This window comes from Alnus glutinosa, chromosome 1 (assembly GCF_958979055.1).
Source record: "Alnus glutinosa chromosome 1, dhAlnGlut1.1, whole genome shotgun sequence".
Lineage (NCBI taxonomy): Eukaryota > Viridiplantae > Streptophyta > Magnoliopsida > Fagales > Betulaceae > Alnus > Alnus glutinosa.
The window spans coordinates 18,593,890-18,610,870 of NC_084886.1; the positions used below are offsets into that span (position 1 = coordinate 18,593,890).

The following is a 16,981-nucleotide window of genomic DNA, read 5'->3' on the forward strand; positions in this document are numbered from 1 at the left end:
TGCTAAGAATTGTTATGTTGAAGGGTGTGTCGATCGATTGCGGTTTTTTAGAAATTCAATTTGCAGCGAGGAAGTGCGTCTTAAAAAAATGACACGATTTTGAAGATTAAATTACAATTTTATCAAATGTTTAACTGAATTTTAAAAAATCGTGATCACTCGTAAACCCAACGGACTCCACATGGCATCTTACTGACGTCTTCAATCAAACTCCACAGAAAATAGAGGGTTTAATGTCATTAGAGTCGAGAGGGTTTCCCATGGACAATAATACCAACAGTTTCTTTGAATAGGCCATAGGTGACCTCTAACCTGCCATATTGTTCATGTACAGGGTAGAGGGTACAAGAACAACGGATAGGCCACGTGGGCAGGTGACATCATCATAGCATGATGAATGGGATGACGCACTGCTGGGATGAAACGGTAATGGGTAATGGGGTCACTATAACAACATGAATTATTGAGGAAGTAGAGGGTTAATCTGCCGGCCTCAAAAGGATATGGTGGTCACCTTTTCAGGAAAGCGACGATGGAACGCCAAGCATCCTCTTGTTTATTTTACTAGTAAAATGTGTCATTTAGCAGATGGGATGTATGTGATTGTGATCTCTCCCCGCCCTAATGCGATTCTCAGATCCTAATTAACAATGGGAGCTGCTACACTTACACCCACTTCTTACACCCTAGCGTGACAACATTTGAATCACAATTTTTTTAAAAAAAGACAAGGCACTGGACAAAAAAAAAAAAAAAGCGGAAAAAAATATATAGATATGGAGAGGATGACCAGAAACTAACGCACACCGGCCGGGGAAGATACCGGAAATCACTGCCGGAACCCGAGCGTCCCGCCCCTCTCTTGGAACCCATCCACACGCCGGAAAACCAAGAGTCATGCACGCCGAAAACCGCCCACTCTCCGATAGATCCGGCCTCCCCGAGCCCGCCTCTCTCTCCAAAAACCCACCCACACGCCCGAGCCCAAGTCCGACGCTCTCTTCTCCAGCCGTCCCGAGCGCCGGCGATCCCCTCTTGTTTTCTCTTTTTTTTTTCCCTTTTTTTTTTTTTCTTTCTTTCTTCCGTTAAAGCCCATGCATCCTTTGTAAAAAAATAAAATAAAATGTGTAATGCTAAGTGCTGCCACATCAGGGTGTGAAAAGTTGGTATAAGTGTAGCATTGGTTGTAGCATTTTCCATTAATAATTTACTTGCATCGATCTTGTCAACAATTATTTCACAGATCTGCGCCATTGATGCGCATGATTCAAATCCCCCACGGCCGCAGTCAAAAGTGAAGGTTAGGTTCATTTGCAAGAGACCACTTACGACAACATTGAACAGCCGTCAGCCACCGGCCATGAAATCAAACAAGAACGAAAAATGATAGAAATACATTAGGTTTACAACAAATGTACAACAGCCCCCTCACATGAGGTGGGCCCCACAAATGTGTGGGGCCCACCCCCATGTGAGGAAGCTGTTGTACCGATGTAAACCTGGTGTACGGGAATCAGTTCTCAATGAGGTAAAAATAGTAGCCAATAGCCAATATACACACCCATCATTATATTTCAACCCTTGTGACAATAGTTGCACTTTGTCTTACACGATAGATCAGCTTGCACATCAGATGGTACATGCTATTATAGAAAGTGTGCAGGGAGACCTAAAATATAAGCCAAGCACATAGGATGGCAAGAAAATTGGCAAACCTTGAATACTACGTCGTCACCCGATCCCCAGCTAAAAACGTCGTATTATTATTATCTATGGCACATATAGGTTGGAAACAAAAGAAGAAGAAAAAAAGGGTGGGGAGCAAAAATCTGAGAGATCTGATGGCAAAATCTTGCTACGCAATGCTGGATGTATGAACCAAAAATGGAGGAAGATGGTGCTCCAAAACAGCCAGGAGTTCTCTGCCCTGGTTCAACTCTTCTAAGACCCCACCTCCAAGCCTTCTCACTGCTTCAACAAGCTGGCCTCTTAGCCTTTGGGATAACATACAGCCACCTGCCTTGATACTTTCCCTATACAGTGGCAGGTAAGCAATTGCCACCCTCAGAGGGCCTGGAAGATCTCTTAAGCAAATAGGAGATCCACCCCACTTCAAAATCCTCACAAGGTTCATGTAATGCTCTCGTCCTTGCCTTAATCCATCGATGAAAGCCGCCTCTGACCAATGCTCTCGAAGAAAAGACCTTAGCTCAGGAGCTACAGCCTCGTCGTCAGACCTAGCGATACTGTCTGCAACAGCGTAAGTAGCTGCTGGATCACCTAAGAAGTCTGAATGGAGCAGAAATGCTACACCATCAAGAGACCCGCCACTGCGTTCACCAGCAGCCTTGAGAATCTCGATGCTGAGTGCCGCAAGGACATGCTGCGGGACATGAGGGAGAAGATAGGCAGCAATGTCTACTTGGCTGCTTGAAGTGGCAGCTGTGAGGGCAAGACAAAGCTCCATCTCTCGGCAACCTCTTTTCACAAACCACTCAACAACCTGCATACAACCCCTCTCAGCAGCTCTCATCAAAGGGCCCAAAAAAGCAATGGCATTACCCTCTTCCACCAGACATTCCATTGTGCCAATCTTGCAGTAGTGGGAAGCAAAGCCCAAAGCAAGGTCAACATCAACATCCAAGCTGTTTCTTTGAGCAATCTACAGATATAATTCCAGATTGACAAAAATCAAATGAGAACGATGAAAAGCTTTAGTAGATTTCAAGTATCGAAAGGAAATTTCATGATGAAAAGCTTTTGGGTGTGTTTGTGTGTGCGTGCTTTGGTGTTGTCAAGGACACATGTATGAGTATATAGAGCAAATCGTGTTCAATTTAATAATAAAGGTCAAAGACACCATCCAATGCCTGAACAGGAATCACGTCCACAAAAATAGATAAATGAAGATCTTGTACGCATATTTTTAATTTAAAAGGGCATAGCTTAGATTTAGCATTGCAAGCACCATAAACCACAGATAACTACATATTAGACCCACTCATTTGAGCCACTATATGCAGGGAGATAACATGATTGTTAATGCACTAGTCACAGCAAAGACCAGAAAACAGAGAACACAAATTAGGGATGATAAGATTTAAACTGATTGTCTTTTCTCACATGACGAATTCATGTTATAGAATAAAAGGTGCATATGAACTTAACTTGATGTGCACATTGGAGACTACCTCCCCCCTCCCTTTTGACTAGATGTAGGAATCTTTCTCTCTGGGGTAACAAGGTAGGAATCTCTATATTTGTTACTGATAGCTTGCTAATAAAGATTTAAAAGACAGCTATAAAACCACATCTCTCAATAATCTAAGCAATCCCATCAAATCAGAAAGCTGGAGCATTTCTCTTGGAAGGGAATAAACCAAAAGGGGATGACCCCCATTCATTTAGGTGGAATCAGATAAAACATGATGAACTTTCATTTGCACAAACCTCTACTTCCAATAACCAAATAGTAGAAGAAACTCCAACTTGTTAAAGAAATTGTGGCAGACCAGCAGAGGTTTTTGCGGGAAAAAGAGGGGGGGGGGGGGGGGGGGGGAGAGAGAGAGAGAAGAAAAATCAAAGGATCAAACCCAAGATAACTTCCATTTACATCTCAAAATTCTCACCCATTACTTCTCAGCTATTCACTAGAAACATATGAAACAAAGTAGAAAGAACAAGTAGTTACCTTTCCAAAAATTCTATGGAGTTTGAAAATGTCATTTCCATGTTAGTCATGACATATACAATAAGTAGGGTCCTCATTTCAAATGATATCCACCTTTGCACATCAGGGTAACGAAACTGCATGAGAAGCTAGAGTGTTGTTGTAACACTCCAGTCCCATATTGGGAGCACACGTAGCCCACATAGAGAGTTTGTTGTTTATAAAGACATTCATGGGTGTTAAGTCACATATTGCTTACTTACTGGTGAAACTAGACTTTAAAAATTGATTCTAGGGAAACTTCCAAATTGACTAGTCTTTTTGAGCTAATAGTGCAGATGTCACTAGCGTTTTTCCTTGAACCGTTACAAATGGTATTAAAGCCACCTAATAATGCCATGTGGTACTATCAGCACCGCATGACATGACTCTGAAGAGGACGTCAGGGGTTAGGGGGGTTGTACACACCGGTCCCATATTGGGAAGATGAGTAGCTCACATATAGAGATTGTGGTTTATAAAGACATTCATGGGTACTAAGTCCCACATTACTTACATACTAGGTGAAATTAAGCTTTATAAGTAATTCTAAGAAAGCTATAAATTGACTAGTTAATAGTTATTTTGAGGTGATAGTGCAAATGAGACTAATGTTTTTTCTTGAGTCATTACAAATGGTATCAGAACCACCTAGCAATGATGTCATGTGATACCGTCAACACCGCATAACGTAACTTTAACAGTTTAAGGAGAGAGTTTTGTAAAACTCTGGTCCCATATTAGGATGATGAGTAGCCCATATAGAGAGACACCTATGAGTACTAAGTCTCATATTGCAGATGTGACTAGCACTTTTCTCTAGGTCGTTACAAATTGTATCTGAGCCACCTTGTTATGTCATGCGGTACTGTCAGTATCGTATGACGTGACCCTAACGAGGACATCAAGGATTTAGGAGGGGGAATTTCTAACACTTCGGTCCTATTGAGAATAGCCCACATAGAGAGTGGGTGGTTTATAAATACACTCATGGGTTTTAAGTCCCACATTAGTTACTTACTATATGAAACTCGACTTTATAAGTGATTCTATGGAGACTCCAAATTGACTATAGTCATTTTGATCATAACGCAAATGTGGCTAGCGTTTTTCCCTAAATTGTTAGAGTTGCCGTACTTTTTCATACATCCTTTGCACTTATGTTCCCAACAAACAACAAATGGCTTATCAGCATTAACCTTCTAGCATCTCTCTCCATTGATTGGATTTTACATTAATGCATAGAATGTAAGATATCTGATCTTTCTCTTGGTTAGTTATAGTTTGACCTCAGCTTTCCTATTTACTCTTCACTACTACAATAGTTGGAAAATTCTTTCACCATCAAAAGCCAAGACCATCTACAACTCACCATTCGAGGAAATCACGTCCATGTAGTATTTTCCGAAGGGAGAAGAATGCATTAAGTGTGAATTTAAAATCACAAAAACTCGAATTTAGACACTAAGTCTCAAGAAGGTGTGTATTCATAACTACGATCGACATATAATTTGCAAGTGCACACAAAGGACAAAAGTGAAGTCATATTCATACTGAAAGTGACGACTTTTTAACCTAACAGAATACTGTTTAAAAAAGATAACTGCCAAAAGCCAGAAAGGCAATTGTGTGTCCTTATGAAATATAAACAATATATTAGCAATACCTGCAATAAAATGCGCACAAGTTCTGTACTCCCAAAACGTGAGGCTTCAAGGAAACATTGATTGACATTGTCAGCGCCCCCCTCTACCAACATCCCCAGCAATCCTTGTATTGCAGTTGCTGATATCCCAGATGCCCAACCAGGATCAAATGAGCTAGAGAAGAGAGTAAGGGGGAAGCAGGCCGCATCAAAGGCCTCCGTGAAGTCCTTCCCTGTAAGTTGGTTGCCAACAAGATCTAAAAATGTCTTGAATGCAGATAACTGGAGTTGGATCTCAACCGCTGAGCTGTGACTCACTCTATCCTTATTGCCTTGGCAACGAGAATGGAAGCCTATACATTTCAGAGCCCATTCAGTAAACTTTTGAACCTTAGCACCAGCTTCTGCCTTCAATACCTCATCTCCATTACATTCCTGAAGACGCTCATGCAACCTGATGAAAGCAAAAAAAGAAGCAAAATGGGATATCAATAGCATGCTATAAAAATCAGGATGACATTCAGCACAAAGAGCAAACAACATCTGTCTTTTGGATTTTATAAACGGGACTTCTCTGTTGCAAAAAGCATGAAACTTACTAAAATCCAAGCCCTCTGTAGACAAGTAAGCAGATAGTTTAACAAAGTGTTTTCCCAAGGGCTGCTAATCAGTAAGCATCATGCCAAGGTTGTTAGTATATGATTTGCATACATATGGAAAAGGGGTGAGGAATTCGTTCAAAGCAAACCAACTGGGACTGTGACATATGATATCTATAAATATTTCCAAGCATCCCAGAAATATATTATATAAACAACTGAGTGAGCCCTGTGCACATGAGGTTTCCCCTTCATTCTAATAAAAAAATTATTACTATGAAAAGCTTCAAGTCTATCAGGAGAGGATGTGGTGTGGTGGTAACCCCCGCAGCTTATTAAAAAAAATGATAAGTAAATTATAAATAAATAAATAAACATTTTTTTTTTATAACTAAGATATCCAAAGCTTCGCCCCGACTAGATCCCCAAGACACCGTGTAAAGCGTCCCCTCTACACAAGTCGGGTAAAGCTCAAGCTTTCACCGGGTGTATCCCCAAGAAATTGTTTGCACTCAAGGGAGGTCGAACCTTAGACCTAATGCTTTATGAGACAACAGGGCCAAATGACTTACCACTTGAATTGTTAAAAGCACATCAAATGGCTTAATGTCAAATGACACCTATAATTATTTCCACACGAAAGGAGGGGGGCTGCTAAAAAATGTTCTATTAAGAAATACTGCAGATCAAAAAGCTCAAATTGGGTAGAGAGAGAGAGAAAGAGAGATCAAAGATAAAACAAATGACAATTTGAAAAGCCAAAGACACCATTCTTTTACTTCTTGAAAATTAAGTAAAGACAAGCTCATTTCTCTCACTTTTGAAGAACAGGAGATAAACACACTATAAGTGAACCTAGACCAGCTCATTTCGTTCCCTTCTAAGTTGTTCCTATGGAAGAGATAAAAAGGAACTGAACTTGTCCATGTTCTCTTGATTTCCTTACTCGTTTCTCTAGTTATGCGTTTCTTTTTGTATACTCCCAGTGTACTAAGGGGTGCCTCACGCTTTTAATGAGATTTGCTTATTACTTATCAAAAATACTAAAGAAAACTTCCTCCTTCCTCCTTCCTCCTTCCTCCTTCCTCCTTCCTCCTTCCTCCTTCCTTTCCTTCCTCCCTCTACATAGGTAGTCAATACATCTATCCAGAAACAGATTATAATTCCAAAACTCAAAGCTATGCAGAACTTGTAATTAGAAAAATCTTAGCTTTCTAGTTGTCTTCGACTAGAACTTCTTCAGGAGAAAGAAATTAAAATGTATTCACCCCTTCCCAAATAATTGGAGAAACAAAATAGCTTCGTTATAACTAATGCCAACTAACACTCTAAGAAATACGACGTTGCCAGTGTGCATTATAGGAGAGAACTGCAGAATCTGAAGAGCTCCATAAACGACGTTGCCAGTGTGCATTCTAGGAGTAGGAGAGGAAAGGCTCATGTTCTGTAGTTTGTGGGTTGCTTGTGGGCTGCGGGTGTTGTGTTTTAGGGTGTAGGTTCCTGTGGGTTTTTGGGTGGGTTTCTTGTGTGTTCCTTGTGGGCTGGATTGGGGTTCTTTGTGCTTGTAGGCTTAGGTTCTTGTGGGTTTGTTTGGTGGGTTTCTTTCTTTCTTTTTTTCGGCCGTTTTTTTTTTCGTTTTCAAGCATTGCGTTTTCTCTTGTATACTGCCGGTGTACTAAGGGGCACCTGACGCTTTTTTTTTTTTTTGATAGGTAATAGCAATTTATTGAAAAGCGCTAAGGGGCGCAACCCTTATACACGGGAAGTATACAAGAGAGCCCTTAAGCGGGTCGAACAGAAAGTAAATTTAAGAAGTCTACAAAAGTAAAGACACTCAAACTACGATAAGGCGCTATCCAAGAGTATAAAGTGTTGAGCAGCCGCTTCCTTAGCTCCACCATAGGTGTCTCTACATCTTCAAACAGACGAGGGGCACCTGACGCTTTTAATAAAACCAGGTTATTACTTATCAAAATAAAAAATAAAAAAATAAAAAAATAAAAAAAAACTATTTCCAAATGTGTAAAAACCTTTTGGTAGAATTCTAATTATACTTCCAAGTTCCCAACAATGACAGAATGCATAAGCTTTACAGTGATACCATGCAATGGAGAGTCCAACCCCCCACTTTGCACAAATTTCAGGCAAATGATTACAGTAGTTCTGAAACTGATTGCATTGGGGTTTAGCACAAATTGCACAAATTTATATTGGCATTTATGTAAAAAGGGTAACTGAAACAAATTTCCTCAAATTAATATTCACCAGATTGAACCTAAATCAATTGATTGAAGTAGTGCCTGATCTGCTTTTACAAAAATACTAAATAAAACTTCCTTTTGTACAAAAAAGGCTACTAAGAAGGGGCAACACTTATCAAAAAAAAAAAAAAAAAAGGGGCAACATGCCATATGTGAAGACAAAAACATATATCAATGCAAAAAGGGTTAATATGGATAATATGAGCACACCCGTTAACAAAGAACTTAATTAAATGGGATTGCATCAGAACACATATGAGATGACATCAAAATTAAAGCACCATGGTCTTCAACAGTAACGGACAAGTACTGCAACATAAGAACACCATCACGATGGTCTTTTTTTGTTAGAAGATGAGTTTTAAGGCTTTTCAAATGGTTAGTAAGCTACAAAACATTTGTCTCATTAACAGTAAAAGAAGATTTCACTTACCTTTGAGCCATAACAGTGACTGTATCTGCAAGACTCATTGTTCGGCTCTGGCAGGCAGAGACGCAAGAAGCAAGAAATGAAGTCCTAAGAGCGGCTCTTGTAAAGTCATAAGCACCATTGGCAATGATCTTCTTAATCAATCCCGTTATCCCATGAAGCTCTTGCTGTGCGGTCAGGAACCAGATGGAGTCCAACGTGATGCACAAGGCATCATTAAGAGTTTGTGGATCTGCCAACAAGATCAAATTCTCCGCAAGCTCCCAATCATGAGAACTTACTGCACCCTGAAACAACCGACCTAAATCGATCCTCTCTTGTCTACTGAGCTTCTTCTCATGTACAAATTTCTCATTCTTTCCAACCTCAGAATCTGCAGCAACCACCCTGGATTTGAGCTTTTTGACACTGCAACAACACCCGCTGGATGATCTCGATTCTTTCCTCACAAGAGGTCCTTCTCTAGAGAATACCACGTTACTTCCCTCACCTTGCTCTGACATAAAACCTTCAATTTCCTTCCTCGGACTGTCAATTTCATTCTCTTCGGTTTCCATTTCCACAAACATTGGGTCCTCTATGTTATTCTCCTGACTCCTCACAGCAGATACCATCTCCTCTTCCATCCTTACCCTCTACACAATTGCTCTCTGCCCTGCCTATCGAAAGAACAACTAATCAAGCAGATACACAATATTCCCAACAAGCACAAGGACACATCCTAAAACAACTAAATCCCGAGAAAAAAAAAAAATTTCTTCCCTCAGAATATCAACCCCTTCAAACCCAAAACCCAAAATGAGTTAATTCTCTTTCCTTCAAACGCTGCTACAATTAGCTTCAGGTAAACAGAATGAGAAGCAAAATCCTCAACTGCAAAAACCCAAAAGACAAAAGGACCCAAACCCAGCGAAATCCAAAAATTATAGAAACCCCACTAACACAAATGACTAAAAAGTTGTATACATATCCTAGTCTCCAGTACAATCCAAATCAATGGTAAAGAAGCTTGAAATCGATCAAAATAAGCAAACCCACGAAAGAAGTGCGAATCTACAAGTCATACCCATAAACAGCAATGGACAGAGAAGGCATAGGCATCAGACAAAAAGTTACATCCGTAGAGAACCCTAGAACCCCTCCTCGAATAATTTCACATAAATTCCAGCAAATATTCAGAGATCCAGAAACAGCCCCAAACCACCAAAAACCATTTTGGTTAACCAAGAAACCAGAAATTCTTTGAGTAATTCATGACTAGATAGTCTGTTTGGAAGGCGAGAATAATAAGGAAAGAGAGAAGGCCAAAAAAGGCAAAAACAAAAAATCAAGGCATAAATAGTAAGGTTATAAGGGACAGCGAGAGAGAGAGAGAGAGAGAGAGAGAGAGGGGAAATGAATAGACAGCAAACCTGATCAACAGAGAGATGGAGAGAGAAAGAGAGAGAGAGAGAGAGATGAGGGGCAAAGAGAAACCCTCTGCCTCCAATGGTCTTTGAGAATATTTATTTTAGAAAAGAGTAAAAAAAAAAAAAAAAAAAAAAGATCTCTCTCTTAATATTTCTTTTTTTTAAAAAAAAAAAAACATAAAAAGAAAATTATAAGAATTAAAGTAAAAAAAACAGAGGACTGAATGAGCTCATGACGATGGAGGCCCGGAGGGTAAGTGTTGTCACCACAAAAGGGCAGAGAGGGGAAGGAAAGGCCGAAAGGGGAAGGGATGTGTTTCATTCATTGGAGAGATAGTGGGTCCTACTCACGCAAGCTACCCCTCCCCACTACAATCATTACGCGCCCCCCCTCCCTTCCATGCCAAATGCCCACCCTCTCCTTTCTTCTTTTTTTTCTTCTTCTTTGGCTCTTTGCTTTGCTTTGGCACCTTTCATTTATTGCTTTATGATATGGCCACCTCCTCCTCACTCTTCCCTTTCATTTCCAAAATACATAATTGCCCCTTTTCTTTTGCAGTACACTAGTACATGTTAGGTAGGGGGCATAGATGACGATGAGAGAAGTAATTCTAAATTTTTCTTATTATTCTTGTATTTCTTAAAAAATGATGTGCCTTTTAAAATTATCATTTGATCAAAATTTAATAGTGAGCAATCACAAGTTTAATGGTAATTTTAAAAATTACATCATTTTTGGAGAGACACAAAAAAAAAATTTAGCATTACTCCAATGGCATAGATGAGGTTGTACTCGAGCTGGTATTGGATTTTTGAACTCAATTCGATTGAAAACACACATGTTCGAAGCTCGACTTGGACAAAGACGGGGTTATAATCGAGCTGAGTTGAACCCGATATCAAATTTTTGGACTCGATTTTGCTAAAAACACGCATGTTCAAACCCGCCTCACAAAAGCCCTAGTCGAGATCGAGATCGAGTTTGAGCTCGAACTCGACTAGGGCACACAATCAAGCCCTTATCGAGTACTTAATCGACTCGGCTTGATTTTTGTTTTCTAATTTTGTGAGCTAAAAAATAAATTTAAACATTTGAAAAAAAATGCAAAAAACGGTTGTGGTGGGCAATGAAATTGAAATATGTGAATGGAGGGCTGGCTTGGGTCCCGTTGAGAGGGCAAATCAAAAGTGTGAAGGGGATCTTCTATGGAAGACACTGCCATAGAGAGATGCCTGGTGGCGGTGGTGGTGACACCAAGAGAAGTGAAGGTCGAAGATGAGAGAGAGTTAATGTTTGGACATGCATCTAAAGCAAAGGGGAGGTCTTACCAGAAGATAGATGAGGATCTAAGGATAAAAGTGCAACAATTCCATGGTAGCCTTCGGCCATTGAATTCTCATAAAAGCGGAGGAAAATTAATTAAAAGGCAGGGAGAATGTAAGAAAGTGATCATAGAGACGAAATGAAAGAAAGAAGACCTAGGGTTTGTTTTTTAGTATAACAAAGTGATGGATTCAAAGGAGATAAGATGAAAGAAATAGGCCTTAGGGTTTGGTGGAAGACAAAGTGAAGGAGGAGGAGAAGGCGTGAAGAATTAAAAATGGAAGGGTTCAATCAACGGCTGAAATGTTGTAGAAAAAGTTTGAGGGCTAAGATTAAGGGCACGTCTTATGAGGGCAATGGCATGAGGGACACTTGGCGGGTTTGCTAGGAATTCATTAATATGTGTGTAGGCATACTAACAGTAATGATTATTTAGGATAAATCCAAGGGCTAAAATTTGGAGCACACATTTTATAACGACACACCCCCAGCGACACAATATTGCCTGTTTTTTGCTCTCCCGAACCAAACTTTTCAAGAGATCATCCATCTTGATATTACTCTCGCATACGCACACTTAACTTCAGAGTTTTGATAGATTCATGGTCATCACGGATTTAAAACACGTTTGTGTAAAAATGGGTGTGAATATAGATATAAGCACATCCACATGCACATACCCAAGCGATATGAGATGTCCCAATCACACCCCTTTTGGGACTCAGCATCCCCGTTAATGACCCTCATGGGATCACCCCATTCTTGACGTCCCAACGAGTGCACGCTCCCCCCTCAGGCTGAGCAATGACTCTGATACCATTTGTAACGACCTACCCCTACGACACAATATTGTCCACTTTTGGCTCCCCTGAACCAGATTTCCCACGAGGTTACCCATCTTAGTACTACTCTTGCATAAGCATGTTAATTGCGAAGTTCTGATAGGTTCATAGTCATCGCGACTTTAAAATGAGTTATGTCAAAAATAGTGCATATATATATATATATATATATAAGCGCATTCACATTCTCACACCCAGGCTATGTTGGAGTTTTGATAGATTCATGGTCATCACGGCTTTAAAACACGTTTGTGTAAAAAGTGTGTGAATATACATATAAGCACATCCATATTCACATACCCAAGCGATATGAAATGTCACTATCACACCCCTTTTGGGACTTAGCGTCCCCGTTAGTGACCCTCATAGGATCATCCCATTCTTGATGTCCCAATGAGTGCATGCTTCCCTCTCAGGCTGAGCAATGGCTTTGATACTATTTGTAACGACCCACCCATACGACATAATATTGTCCACTTTTGGCTCCTTCAAACCAAACTTTCCACAAGGTTACCCATATTAGTACTACTCTTGCATAAACATGTTAACTGCGGAGTTCTGATAGGTTCATAGTCATCGCGGCTTTAAAACGCGCTGTATCAAGAATAGCGCAAATATATACATAAGTACATTCACATTCTCATACCCAAGCTATGTTAGACGTCACACATTTCAAGAGGACAAACATAGTTGACTGCACATGTAACGCCTCGCCCTTCATAACAAGGGCAAAGGTGAAAATAGTTAAATTTTCACGTGCCACTATTACTAATACCTCAAATAACATAGTAGAATAAATTTTTGTTTTTACAATAACATTAAAAATTACTGATAACATATACCAGAGCTTCTATAAAATAAATCATTATAAATTTAAACAACATTATTGCATGTGTTTACCAAAATACGCCATATGCGGCATATACAAACTATACAAACTAACTTATCTCAAGCCAACATCCTATAAACTAGAGACTCCTAAGAATCTCAATAAAAGACATCTCAACTCGCTTGTGAATTTACATCTATCTCTTAACCTGCAACAACAATATATGTCACTACAATTATATAAGGGAATTAATGAGTACACGATATCAGTAAATATAAAAATTATTGTATTTATTATGAACTCTCTTTTATAAAATATTTTTACATATGATTATAATGACAACTATGTTGGGTTTTATAAAAATAAGTATTTTCACATAAAAATCATAGCTAATAAAATAAGCATTGTAGAATTGTTTCATAATACATAATAAAAATCCATTATATTTTCTTTGGCTATATCTTTTACTACATATAACATTAGCTGTAAATGTGTATATATATTTCACGTCTCATACCATAAAATATATACATAAACGTATATCTAAAATAAAAAAAACAATCATAAATTATCAATAAATCTCATCATTATGCAAATGCCATTCTTTACTTTTATTTTCTCAGTTACTCTCAAGGAACTCTCTCCTACCCTTATTTCACCATTGAACATTTGGTTCCCGATGATCAAACATTTGGTCCTCTTTAACAGTAACTAAAACCTAAGACTAACTACCAAAATCTAAATCCCATTTAATAACCAAACTCTTAATCATCACTTACACAATTGTTGGTTTATTTTAATTGGCTACATTCTGGTTGACAAAAACGATTTCATATCAAGGACTTCTATAACAGGGACAATGAATTTCCAGAGTCTTCCAGAATAATATTGCAGAATATTAATTTTAATATGGAAATGACTGATCAAGGCATGAATCTGCGCATAATATCCTTAAGAAGGAAAGGTCCTGGTGAAGGAAATATTCCGAAGACTTTACAGCTCAAAAAGTCGATTTTTTCCTACAGCCCGTCTAGATGCCCAAATACCAGACTCTGGACACCTAACTTAGAAACTCAGAGTCCTATGAAGGTCTGAACGGCTTAGCGGACGCAAGCCACAGAGAACAGCCATCTGCAAGGAGGTCTAGACGCCGATGCGATGACTGTGGACGGAGGAAGTACTTTATGCAACCATCTGGACGATAGGGTTGCAAGTCTGGACACGCTTCAGTGATTACTTGAAGTTTTAGTTGCAAGTCCGGATGCTAGAAGCCAAGTCCGGAAGCCGCCTATGCAAATCAAAGTTTGAGTAGAATTATGATTTTTTAAGCCTATTAAAGAGGCTTATAGGCTGTGTAATTTTAAGAATTCAGTGTAGAATTCCAGTGTGCTAAGAGAGGGTGTTTAGACAAAAATTATTAGATGTGCTAACTCTCTTAGAGTTTTATTTGGTGTTGTATTGTTCAACCATTTGAAGTCTAACTTAGAGATAAGCTCTAAGTTAAAAAGATTCATTGAAGAACTTTTCAGACAGGAGGTCTGATTGAGAGGCGTTCGCCTATAGGTACATGTTAGAGTTCAAGGTACAACTACTGCAAAAGGGTTTATGAGTATTACTATCTTGTAACTAGTTATTTCTTCTGAATAGTGGATTTTCTGGGTTTGGCTGCTCCGGAGTGGTTTTTCCCATTGATACAAAGAGTTTCCACTTCGTAACCAAAATATCTGTGGCTATTGCTTTTCTGTTTTTATATTTTAGTTGCATGTTTTTCGGTTGATTACACTTTTTAAGAGTGTTAGTATTTTATATTAGTTACATTCTGGATGACAAAAACACTTTATGTAATGTTTGCAAATTAACAGGATGATCGATTCTTATTCAGAGTCTTCATGTATTCGGACAATGTTTATTTCAAAGCATGTGACTGATCACAAGCTTCTAGAAGATATCCATGAAGATTCTTTACAAATTCCAAGCCAAATCAACTAGTTCCTATGCAACCGTCCGGACGAGCCTTAGAAGGCATCCGGACGCCCCGTAATGTCTAGCAGATTACGTTGAAGTTATAACACCCTAATAATAATAATAATTATTAAAATATTTTAAGATTTGATAATTAGTTGCAAAAAAAAAAAAAAAAAAAAAAAAAGAAAAAGAAAGTGATAAAATCGAATCAGTAATAATAACTAAAAGAAATATAAATATATTAAAATTCTGGCCGATTTAAGGGTTACGTGGCAAGTTTGAAGCTTCAATTTTTTATGGACATGTTGAACTGCGTATTCTTCACGTAAGTGGTTTCTTCTTCTCCAAACAATTTTCTACCGGTCATCAGTTTATAAGGGCTGAGTTATTTTTTTTCTGCACACCTTACTTTAGTTCAGCTAAGAAGCTCTTATCAGAGAAAACTCTGCAGGTAATTTCTCTTAAGAATTAGTGCACTTTCTTTGTTCTTTAGCTCTTTAATAATTTTGGCTTATATCCATTACTATTTATTCATTTCTTTTTCAATTTCCTTTTTATTCTCTCCATGCCGTGCGTGTACCAGACCTTACCCTCTAGATATAATTTTTTTTCTTTCTTTCCTTCCTTCTTCTTTTCCTTCCTCTTTTCTTCCTTCTTCTCTGCTTGTTCTCCTTCATTTTTTTTCTCCTTGCACCAACCGAGAGTGGAGATGAGGGAGAAATGGGTGTTGACCGAGAGAGTGAGGGGAGGAAGGTTCAAGACCCAGTCGGTGGGTTGGCCACCGGACTGGGCGGTCGGCGCCGCTGGGCCGGAGGGCCACAGCCCTGCGTCGGCAACGTCACCGGAGAACTTTTCCGGTGATGTTTTCCGGCACCCATATCTTAGAAAACCCATTTTTTTTCCATGGGTAAGTTTAATCTTTGTACTTATACATTTTTGGGTTGATTTTGGTTCAATTTTGGGAGTTGATTTCTTGGGTAAACCGGTTGATGTTGTGGGAAAATTCTTAGTTCAAGAAAAAAATTCTGTTTTGGTTTGAACTGGGGTGGGTGTGCCGTGAAGTGGGATGTGAGTTTTGGTGGTTATCTTGGTTGGCTTTGTGGGTTTCGGCCGGTTGGTTGGAGAGAACAGTGGGTTCGTTTGTGATTTTCTATTCAGTTGAAGGGTTGGCCGAGTGTGTTGGGATGTTGGTGATTTTGGCAGATTTTGTGTGTGCAGTGTTTCAACTAAATGGGTGTTTTGTTTTTGTGGTTCTTTGAGCTTTACGGCCACTGGGTTTTGGTGTAGAATCTGGCTGTGTGTGTGTCCTATTTTGAGTTATCATTTTGGCCGGTTCCATGTTGTTGCCTTTGAGTTTTGGTTTGTTGTGCTAACCGGTTTGTTGTACTAACCGGTTTGAGTTTTTGGATTTCCCTGTGGTTTTGGTGGCTCTATGCCGTGTAGATTTTGGTTTTTAGTGGGTTATTTTTGGTTAATTAGATAGAATAATTTTTTTAGCAAAGGTATAAATAAAATGATAGTGTAAATATTAGCTCTAATTTAGATTTTAAGGTTTATAATTTACTGTTATAACGGCTATCTAAACTACAGAATATCCTCTAAAAATTTACCCTTGTGTTTTATTTAGGTAAAAGCTCAATCTTGTCGTTAAGAGCAAATCCAGGTAAGGGGATACAACACCGAAAAATCCCAACAATATTTCATTCTAAAACTTTTGAAAAAGTGTTGGGAAATTTTACAAAGCATTATTATGTGAAATTTTAAATGCCAAGCTGTTATTTCTAACATGTTTCGTTCATGCTATTTTATGCATTTTTACAATTATGATTAAGAGCATTTTTTTTAAGTTATGGAATTATGCATAAGAGTATATTCAAAGTTGTGATAAGAGCATTTCAAAGATATGATTACAGAGAATTTTAAAGTTTATGATTTATATAGTTTTGAATGAAAAAGAGAAATCTAAAG

General features: G+C 38.8%; 1 protein-coding gene across 1 annotated transcript; it reads right to left on the reverse strand.

Moving 5' to 3' along the window:
- Positions 1–1,545: 1,545 nt before the first annotated feature.
- On the reverse strand, positions 1,546–10,050 carry LOC133876046 (ankyrin repeat protein SKIP35). Its single transcript, XM_062314350.1, has 4 exons — positions 9,711–10,050; positions 8,648–9,303; positions 5,376–5,808; positions 1,546–2,662 (listed from the first exon to the last, which is right to left on the reverse strand). The coding sequence occupies exons 2-4, from the start codon at positions 9,268–9,270 to the stop codon at positions 1,856–1,858; spliced, it is 1,863 nt and encodes a 620-aa protein (XP_062170334.1). The 5' UTR covers positions 9,271–9,303; positions 9,711–10,050; the 3' UTR covers positions 1,546–1,855.
- Positions 10,051–16,981: the final 6,931 nt, after the last annotated feature.